The following is a 10,921-nucleotide window of genomic DNA, read 5'->3' on the forward strand; positions in this document are numbered from 1 at the left end:
CTTGGGCAACGAACGAAAGTCCATCTTGCCAAAAAAACAAAAAACAAAAAACCTATAGACAATTCCTATTAACATAATGAAGAAAAAAAAAAAACAGTTAAAATGTTAATAGCAAATTCGAGAAAAGGGAATTTTTATACACTGTTAGTAGGCATGTAAATTAGTATGGACACTATGGAAAACAGTATGGAGATATTGCCAAAAATTAAAAATAGAATTACTGTATAGCACAGCAGTCCCACTACTGGATATTTATCCAGAGGAAAAGAAAACCATATGTCAAAGAGATACCTGCACTCACATATTCTTATTGCAGCACTATTTGTAATTACAAAGATAAGGAATCAACGTAAGTGTCCGTCAGCAGACTAATGGATAAAGAAAATGTATTTGTACACAGTGGGTACCACTCAGCCATAAAAAAGAATGAAATTATGTCTGCAATAACATAGATAGAACTGGAGGTCATTATGTTGAGTGAAATAAGCTAGGCACAGAGAGGCAAATATTACATGTTCTCACTCATGAGAACAATGGGAGTTTAAAAAGTAGATGATATGGAGATAGTAGATAGGATGATCGATACCAGAGGCTGGGAAGGGTGTTGGGGAGAGAGGGATGAAGAAAAGTTGGTCAGTGAATACAAACATACAGTTAGAAGGAATAAGCCCCAGTGTTCTGTAGCAGAGTAGTGTGACTATGGTTAACAACAATGTATTGTATATTCCAAAATAGCTAGAAGAGATAACTTGAAATGTTCCCAACACATAGAAATAATAAATACTCAGGTTGATGGATACCCAAATACCCTGATTTGATCATTACATGGTTTATGCATGTACCATGAATTACATACAAAATGAAGCCTGGTACAGTGGCTCACGCCTGTAATCCCAGCACTTAGGGATGCCAAGGCAGACGGATCACTTGAGGTCAGGAATTTGAGACCGACCCTAGCCAACCTGGCGAAACCCCATCTCTACTAAAAATACAAAAATTAGCTGGGCGTGGTAGCTAGTGCCTATAATCCCAGCTACTCTGGATGCTGAGGCAGGGCAATTGCTTGAACCCGGGAAGCTGAGGTTGCTGTGAGCTGAGATTGCGACACTACACTCCAGCCTGAATGACAGAGTGAGACTCCTCTCAAAAAATGTATATGAATATCACATGTACCCCATAAGTGTGTACAAATACTTTTATCATGAGAAAATAGTGGTTAGGCGTGGTGGCCACAGGCCTGTAACTCTCGCATTTTGGGAGGCCAAGGTGGGAGGATCCCTTGAGCCGGGGAGTTTGAGACTAGCCTGGCCAACAAGGCAAAACCCCATCTCTACAAAAAATTAGCAAGGCATGGTGGAGCACACCTGTAATCCCAGCCACTTGGGAGGCTGAGGTCAAATATCATCTGAGCCTGGGAGATTGAGACTGCAGTGAGCCGAGATCATGCCACTGTGCTCCAGCTTGGGTGACAGAGTGAGACCTTGTCTCAAAAAAAAAAAAAAAAAAAAAAAACACCAAAAATGACAAATAGAATTTAACAGTACACTAAAATAATAATAGTGTTCATGAACACATAGAGTTTCTCTCAGGAATCCAACTTAGGAAGTATTTTAGTATAGCAAAACTATTTATAGCTTAGATAATATTCAATCTATGTGATTTTCTAAGTAGATAGTGAAAGCACATAGAATACAATTTAACACCCATTCCTTTTTCATAAGAATTTTGAAAAGAAATGTAGTTAATTTCCTACTTTAATAACTATTTCAGGCCTACAGCTAGCATACTTCTAGCTATGTGGCATTAATGCTATTACCTAAAATCCAGGGTTGAAGCAACCTGCTTTTTACTTTTTATGCTATTTTGGGAGTTTAGGTCAGTGAGTTAAGTTATTAAATAACTTATTAAGCTATTAAATAAGCTATTGGAAAGAAGTAAACAAATACATTGTAGATAATATAGAATCTGCTTGGAAAAGTAGAAGAGATTTACGTGACTGGATGCAAGAAAAATAAGCAAAAATTATACAGTTTTTGGAGGTTAACCATCAAATATATTAGAAAGCTGTGGTCATTTTAAAGATAACCCCAGGGCAAGAATTAGTAACCAGAAAAAGCCCTTGTAAAATTTACTATTATAAAGGTGGTATCACTGATCAGTGGAAAAGGGAAGGATTATTAAATGACAGTAAGATTTTGAAAAATGACAAGTTTAGATACTTTCTTGACTATATTAAAATTGTAAAAAGACCTAAAAATTTTTTCAATCTAACCATAGGAAATGTTAATGAAACTAGAAGTATTATAAATACTAGAAGAAATTACAAAAGAAATAAGTAAATCTAAACAAAATGACTAAATGGTTTCTTAAAAAAAATAAGTGTAAACACAACAGTTGGGGAAAAAAATAGCAGTAAATATAATGAAATTAGGAGAGGCAGCATATAAACACAGGCTGAGAAGTCAAGCTGTCTGGATTAGAGCCCGACTTGGCTGCACATTTGAGCAGGTTGCAGTGGTAATGGCTACGTAACGTCTTTGTGCCTCATTTTCCTTCCTAATCTATAAAATGGAGACAGTGATAATACTTTCCTCATAGGGTCATGGAGAAGATTAACTGGTAAACAGACCTGGCACTTGTCAACTGCTCCGTAGATGTTAACAGCTAGCCATTATTTATTGTAAAGTGACACAGAGTCATAAGAAAAACTGAGACAGCCCCTCCTCTTTCCAGTGAAAGGATGAAAGAAACAAAAAAATTGTTGAGCACCAGTGATAATCACAAATTTTAAATAATGAGACCTAACTCTGGCTGAGGCTGTGGTGAAAGGATGTTCACATAGGAGTATGAAATAGCCTTTTGGAAAAGAATTTGTTCCATTTCTATTCACAAAGTTCCTTTCTGTGACTATACCCTAAGACAAAAGAATCCTAAATAAGGGAAAATACATATATTTTAAATGATTCAAATTGGCATTATTTATAATAATGTGGTATTGGAAATGGCCCATTGGAAAATGCAAATGTTATAATGTGAAGCTGAAAAAAGCAGAATATAATTTAGTACATACAATTACACCTGAAGAGTTTTTCTTTTTTTTTTTTTTTTTCCTTCTTCTTTTTGAGACAGATTCTCTCTGTCACCCAGGCTGGAGTTGAGTGCCACCATCTTGTCTCACTCTGACCTCTTCCTCGTAGGTTCAAGCAATTCTTGTGTCTGAGCCACCCAAGTAGCTGGGACCACAGGCATACATGCAACACCATGCCCAGCTAGTTTTTGTATTTTTAGTAGAAACGTGGTTTCTCTGTATTGGCGAGGGTAGTCTTGAACTCCTGGCCTCAAGTGATCCTACCAGCTCGGACTTCCAAAATGCTGGGATTGCAAGCTTGAGCCACCATGCCCAGCCTACACCTGAATTTTTTTAAAGCACATGCTTAAGAAAACAAAAATATCTATGCAGAAATACACCAAAATGTTAACAGTCATTGTCATTGGGTAGGGACACTTTGGCTAATTCTTAAATGGCTAATTCTTAAAATAATTATTTAAAGCCGGTCGTTGTGGCTCACACCTGTAATCCCAGCACTTTGGGAGGCCGAGATGGGTGAATCGCCTGAGGTCAAGAGTTCTAAACTAGCCTGGCCAACATAGTGAAACCCCATCTCTCTACTAAAAATATAAAAAATTAGCTTGGTGTGGTGGCAGGCGGCTGTAATCCCCTATACTGGGGAGGCTAAGGCAGGAGAGTCACTTGAACTCGGGAGGTGGAGTTTGCAGTGAGCCAAGACTGCGCCCTTGCACTCCAGCCTGGGCAATAACAGCAAAACTGTCTCAAAAAATAATTATTTCGGTTTCTTTATAATTTTCACATTTAATAAGCATGTATTTTACTGTGGGGAAAAAAGATTCTAAAATTAGCCTTATGATTTTAGAAATGGTCTATATGCAGCTCATCTTTAGTTTTGGTGCCTAAAGTGACAAATTATCTAAATCTGACTGGTTTTTGTAGATAAAGCAATGGTTTTAAAACATCACCCAGACAAACGGAAAGCAGCTGGTGAACCAATAAAAGAAGGAGACAATGACTACTTCACTTGTATAACTAAAGGTAAGAAAATGTTTTAGAGTCAGGAATTTCTAATAATAATTGTTATTTATTAATTGCTGGGATTTGGTTTCTTACCTATACTGTAGTTCATTCAACTGTCCTTTGACATTTTAAAACATTTCAGTTACATCAAGTTATTTGTAATCATCACCCCAGAGCCTCACTACACACAGTGAGGTTTCCCCAGCCAGCAGCATCAGCAACGCCTGGCAGCTTTTTAGAAATGCAGTCTCAGGCCCTGCCCCAAACCTACTGATTAAAATCTGCATTTTAACAGGATTCCCAGGTGATTCTTATCAGAAGCTCATCCTACAGTTAATTCATGTAAGTGTTCTTTTTAATGATGAGAATACTAAGATTTTTTTTTTTCATTTCAGATGCTTTATGGGACTAAACTGTTCCTCAGATGTTTTGCTAGCCTAGTTTAAGTCAAGAAGTTGATTATATCCTAGTACAGACCCTACAGCTACTTATTGCTATTTACATAGACATGACTAAGCAAATTAATGTAGGTTACCGCCATTTCTAAATGTTTCCTTAAATGTGATTTTTACATTTTGATGCTAATTTTTAAAGTTATATGCACACCTTTCAAATTTACTCTTTGCCAGTTCTCTTACACAGTGCTCCAGAAGCCTAAGATCCTTCGATCTTTTACAACCTTGGGATCTAACAATTAACTTTCTAGCTATTTCTTTTTCCCCGGAGTCATCTGTTCTGTTGAGGGTGGGTGATTTATTGTTTTGTCACTTGTCTACCAGAAAAGTAAAGGAGGAGTTAAGTCCAGTTATATCCAGTAGTGCTAAAGCTGTTGTTACCTAAATTAATCCTTCCCACCCTCCAAACAAAATTTTCAAATATAAAAATTAATGACTTTTACTTTTTAAGGAAGGAGATACTTGTTTTCTTGCAGGAAAAAAATAGGTAAAGTTATGGTGATGTGATCTTAACAATTTTTTTCTCAGCTTATGAAATGTTATCTGATCCAGTGAAAAGACGAGCATTTAACAGTGTAGATCCTACTTTTGATAACTCAGTTCCTTCTAAAAGTGAAGCAAAGGATAATTTCTTCGAAGTGTTTTCCCCAGTGTTTGAAAGGAATTCCAGGTGAGTTCAGGCATCCCTTTTGATCATAGTGCCCTGTTGGCTTGTTTCTTGTAGTCTTTCAGGTTTCTGTTTTTTCCCTCTGGTAATAGTTTCATTTGCAGACTATTTCCACTGTCTCTTCCTCCTCCTCCTTCTCTGCAATATTGAGCCCATCTGGTGAACTTATTGTTCTCATTTATATTGCTTTCTAAACAGAAGTTCTACATTTTCATAGTGAAATTTCTGTGCAACTTATTGGAGGTTTCTCTTTTAAATTTACTTGAACTGTGTGTGATGGCTCACACCTGTAATCAGGGCACTTTGGAGGCCGAGGCACGTGGATCACCTGAAGTCAGGAGTTTGAGATCAGCCCGACCAACATGATGAAACCCCGTCTCTACTAAAAATACAAAAATCAGGCTGGGCATGGTGGCTCACACCTATAATCCCAGCACTTTGGGAGGCCGAGGCAGGTGGATCACGAGGTCAAGAGTTCAAGACCAGCCTGGCCAAGATAATGAAAGCCTGTCTCTACTAAAAATACAAAAATTAGGTGGGTGGGGTGGCTGGCGCCCGTAATCCCAGCTACTCAGGAGGCTGAGGCAGGAGAATTGCTTGAACCTGGGCGGAAGAGGTTGCAGTGAGCCCAGATCGTGCCACTGCACTCCAGCCTGGGCGATAGCGTGAGACTCTGTCTCGAAAAAAAAAAAAAGAAAAAAAAAATTAGCTGGGCATGGTGGTGCATGCCTGTTATCCCAGCTACTTGGGAGGCTGAGACAGGAGAATCGCTTGAACCCACAGGGTGGAGGTTGCAGTGAGCCGAGATCACACTGTTGCACTCCAGTCTGGGCAACAGAGCCAGACTCCATCTCAAAGAAAATTTTTTTTTTTTTTTTTTTTTTTTTTTAGTTTGAGAGAAATAACAGTATCTCACTTTATGTAGTGTGATTCTTATACTTAGGTGACAATAATTTTCCATTCTTTGGTTTCCTCTTTATCAGTGGGTATACTACTCTCTTGGACCATTGTCAGTTGAGAAAGGACTTTGTTCTTTATTTGATCATTTGATTATCATAATGCTTCTTTGACAAAACATTATTTATATTTACAATGAAAGCATACATAATTTTTTTTCATTAGTTTGTATTAAAATAGCATGCACCAATATTATTTTACATCTTTTTTTCTGTCTGCATTGGCAGGTTCCCTTAAAGCGTATCTTTTTTTTTTTTTTTTTTTTTTAATAAAGATGGGGTTTCACCATGTTGGTCAGGCTGGTCTTGAACTCCTGACCTCTGGTGATCTGCCCACCTTGGCCTCCAAAGTGTTTGGATTACAGGCATGAGCCACCGTGCCCGCCTAAAGCCTATCTTGGCTGCACATTGGAATTACCTGGAGAGTTGGGAAAACTCCTGTTGCCTGAATTCCACCTGGAAAGATTCTGATTTATTGGTTTGAATTCCTATAGGGATTGTTAATGCTCCCAGGTGATTCTACTGTGCAGCCAAATTTGAGAACCACTTTGATTAGCAGTTTGGCGCTGCCGAGCGTTTCCTCCAGCCTTTCTCCAATGCATTTCACATTTTTTGTTTTTTTGGGTTTTTTTTTTCTTTCTTTCTTTCTTGAGACAGAGTCTTGCTTTGTTGCCCAGGCTGGAGTGCAGTGGCGCAATCTCGGCTAACTGCAACCTCTCACTCCCAGGTTAAAGTAGTTCTCTTGCCTCAGCCTCCTGAGCAGCTGGGATTACAAGCATCCACCACCACGCCCGGTTAATTTGTGTATTTTTAGTAAAGATGGCGTTTTACCGTATTGGCCAGGCTGGTCTCGAATTGCTGACCTCAGGTGATCCACTGGCCTCAGCCTCCCAGAATGCTGGGATTACAGGCATGAGCCACTGCACCCGGCCACATTTGTTTTATAACAGTGCTTAGGTGGTAAAAAGGAATAGTATATTTTTCTGTGTAATGATTTCACAGAGTAGAAAACATGGATCAGTAGCAGCCTGAGGATCCTTTTCAGCGGTAATCAATGAAGTACTGAACCTAAATCTGGCTCTAAGGGGAAGGTAGTGGTGGTGATGGGTGGAAATTAGTTCCCTCTGTGAATATTAAGATTTTTAAAGGGCTAGGCCTATAGGTTGTTGCTGTGCTGCCTATTTAGAGACAGGAGCTTGGCAAAAGGGGCTGGCTGCCATTTTTCCTAGCCTGCCTAGTACCTGCTATGGCATTTTTTTAAATAAAACTGAAGGTGACCTGTGATTAGAAGACCGTTTGGTTGTTTCTCTCACCCCTGTCTTTGGCCTCACTTTTCGCATGCCTGCATTGTTTCATGCCCCGCTGCTGACTTTCCAGCTCCATCTTCAAGTTGTTGAGTTTGTAGGGAAGGGAAATCAGAGGGATAAGCAAAAACTTGTTTTTAATAAATTAAGTTGTTTGTTGAACTTTTGTACAGAATTTTTGAAGAATTTTAAGAATATTTCCTTTGATATTTCAGATGGTCAAATAAAAAAAATGTTCCAAAACTTGGTGATGTGAATTCATCATTTGAAGATGTAGATGCATTTTATTCTTTCTGGTAAGTGAATATACTGTTTGTATGATGCTGTCATTTTTTAAAAGGAAAAATATTCAATACGTACTTGATTGTTTATAAATTAATTGAGATGGGCTAATTGCAGAGCCTTCACTGAACAAAAGCATTCTGTTGCCTATGTGACATTTAGGCTTTTAAGATTTTCAGACTGTTTTCTATTAATGAGATACCTAGCTATCAAGCACATGATAGCAGTAAAAAATGAAAATTGGGGAGTCATTTGAATACAAATAAGTACACTTTGATTTAGTTATCTTCCTACTAATAGTACTTAGTTCATGAGGAAGGAAACAGTGGTATTTGTCTCTGTAAATAATTCACTAATTTTTAATAAGCACAATAGTTAGTGGCCATTTTATGTGTGCTACATTTTGTCATCAAATGTCTGCTAAATACAAAAACATAAAAACACATGGAACAAAAATAAGATTTAGTTCTGTCAGTTGTAATTGCTTTTACCTTTAGAGGATACAAACTGGAGATAAGATGACCGTAACCACTGTGAGGGTTACCTTCAGAGTTAACAGGTAGCAAAATTGATTGAAGGCAAGGAAAACCTAAAAATAGGTCTTGGTTAAGCCAGAAACCTAACAAAGAAGAGATAGCAGGGAGATGTGGTTTTGATTATGGAGTGATGAGTGCATTTTAGATTTTCATACCAAATACACAGTCATTAAAAAAAGAAAAAGACTTGAGCTCAATGTTAGTTCAATACTAGAAGGTTGGGAAAGGTATTCATTAAAACAAATTCATCCACCTGGATTAAAAGGATTTTTTTTTTTCCATTTGTTCTGTCTTGATTGTATATTATTTCTGTCTATATTAGGTATAATTTTGATTCCTGGAGAGAATTTTCTTATTTAGATGAAGAAGAAAAAGAAAAAGCAGAATGGTATGTATGCAAATCATTAATAAAGGAAGGCATTTATTTGGTTCTCTGATATTTGTGATGGTGTAAAAATATGCCACATAGATTTTCTTTCATATTTTCTCTTGTACATCCTTTTTAAATGATTTTTAAATATTTTGAAATCCTTTCTCACAAGTTAACCTCGGTGGGCCCCGATTAATAATTGGTTAGGATATGCTTAAGAAGTTGCCAAGGAATCTAATGTCAGATAGCTGAATTCAGCAAAATCTTTTTCTTCTAGTTGCTTAATCTAGGTTTTATTAAGATTTTCCTGTATGTGTACAGAAACACTTTAGACCTGAATGTCCAAAAAATAACCACAATTAATATTAAATAGAAGGACTGTTTAGGCCAGGCACGCTGTAATCCCAGCACTTTGGGAGGCTGAAATGGGCAGATCACCTGAGGTCGGAAGTTCAAGACAACCCTGGCTGACATGGAGAAACCCTCTCTCTACTAAAATATAAAAATTAGCCAGGCATAGTGGCAGGCACCTGTAATTTTAGCTACTCCAGAGGCTGAGGCAGGAGAATCTCTTGAACCCGGGAGATGACGGTTGCAATGAGCTGAGATTGTGCCACTGTATTACACCCTGGGGGACAAGAGCAAAACTGTGTCTCAAAAAAAAAAAAAAAAAAAAGATTGTTTAAAGTTAGTAATGACACAGCATTTTAACCTTCTAGAATGTTATTTACATATAAGTATTTCATAAAATATTACATTTTCCAGTCATAACATCTGTAAGCAGTAGTTTGTTTCCAATATTTTCTATTTTATAGTCGTGATGAGAGGAGATGGATTGAAAAGCAGAACAGAGCAACAAGAGCACAAAGGAAAAAAGAAGAAATGAATAGAATAAGAACATTAGTTGGTAAGTATAATTGATTTTTTTTAAGTCCCCTAAATGTTAGAAATTCAAAATGAGATTAAACTTTTTCTTCTGGTAGACAATGCATATAGCTGTGATCCAAGGATAAAAAAGTTCAAGGAAGAAGAAAAAGCCAAGAAAGAAGCAGAAAAGAAAGCAAAAGCAGAAGCTAAACGGAAGGAGCAAGAAGCTAAAGAAAAAGTAAGACGACATTTGATGAAGCTGGACTTTAAATGTTTATGAAATAGTTAATCTTCACTTTTTTTTTTTTTTTTTTTTTTTGAGACAGGGTTTTGTTCTTTTTTTTTTCCACTCTTGTTGCCCAGGCTGGAGTGCAATGGTGCAATCTCGGCTCACCACAACCTCTGCCTCCCGGGTTCAAGTGATTCTCCTGCCTCAGCCTCCCAAGTAGCTAGGATTACAGGCATGCGCCACCATGGCCAGCCAATTTTGTATTTTTAGTAGAGACAGGGTTTCTCCATGTTGGTCAGGCTGGTCTGGAACTCCCGACCTCAGGTCATCTGCCCGCTTCAGCCTTCCAAAGTGCTGAGATTACAGGCGTGAGCCACTGCGCCCGGAATAGTTTTACTCTTGTTGTCTAGGCTGGAGTGCAATGGCGTGTTCTCGTCTCACCACAACCTACACCTCACGGGTTCAAGTGATTCTCCTGCCTCAGCCTCCTGAGTAGCTGGGATTACGGGCAAGCAGTACCATGCCTGGCTAATTTAGTATTTTTAGGAGTGACAGGGTTTCTCTAAGTTGGTCTGGCTGGTTTCGAACTCCCGACCTCAGGTGATCCGCCCACCTCGGCCTCCCGAAGTGCTGGGATTACAGATGTGAGCCACCCCGCCTGGACCTCATACCTGTTTTTTTAAAAGACTATGATTTGGGCTGGGCGCAGTGGCTGATGCCTGTAATCACAGCACTTTGGGAGGCCAAGGCGGGAGGATTACCTAAGGTCGGGAGTTCAAGACCAGCCTGACCAACTTGGAGAAACCCTGTCTCTACTAAAAGTACAAAACAATTAACTGGGCATGATGGCACATGCCTGTAATCCCAGCTACTAGGGAAGCTGAGGCAGTAGAATCGCTCGAACCTGGGAGGCGGAGGTTGCAGTGAGCTGAGACGGCGCCATTGCACTCCAGCCTGGGCAAAAGAGCAAAACTCTGTCTCCTGGCCGGGCGTGGTGGCTCAAGCCTGTAATCCCAGCACTTTGGGAGGCCGAGGCAGGTGGATCACGAGGTCAAGAGATCGAGACCATCCTGGTCAACATGGTGAAACCCCGTCTCTACTAAAAATACAAAACATTAGCTGGGCGTGGTGGCGCGTGCCTGTAATCCCAGCTACTCAGGAGGCT

The 10,921-nt window shown here is 38.9% G+C and overlaps 1 protein-coding gene across 5 annotated transcripts in view; it reads left to right on the forward strand.

The window, feature by feature from the left end:
- The window catches only part of DNAJC2 (DnaJ heat shock protein family (Hsp40) member C2), a 36,073-nt gene that overhangs the window by 11,018 nt on the left and 14,134 nt on the right, over positions 1–10,921 (forward strand). For 4 of the 5 annotated variants that reach the window (XM_032276358.1, XM_032276359.1, XM_032276360.1 and 1 more), the window contains exons 4-9: positions 4,010–4,108; positions 5,074–5,215; positions 7,688–7,768; positions 8,613–8,678; positions 9,476–9,567; positions 9,644–9,765. In XM_032276358.1, coding sequence (XP_032132249.1) covers positions 4,010–4,108; positions 5,074–5,215; positions 7,688–7,768; positions 8,613–8,678; positions 9,476–9,567; positions 9,644–9,765 — 602 coding nt within the window. Of the gene's footprint in view, positions 1–4,009; positions 4,109–4,385; positions 4,433–5,073; positions 5,216–7,687; positions 7,769–8,612; positions 8,679–9,475; positions 9,568–9,643; positions 9,766–10,921 lie in introns of all 5 variants that reach the window. The other variant, XM_032276362.1, reaches the window with a different exon arrangement.

This window comes from Sapajus apella, unplaced genomic scaffold (genome assembly GCF_009761245.1).
Source record: "Sapajus apella isolate SASKATOON/1434 unplaced genomic scaffold, GSC_monkey_1.0 scaffold7, whole genome shotgun sequence".
Classification (NCBI taxonomy): domain Eukaryota; kingdom Metazoa; phylum Chordata; class Mammalia; order Primates; family Cebidae; genus Sapajus; species Sapajus apella.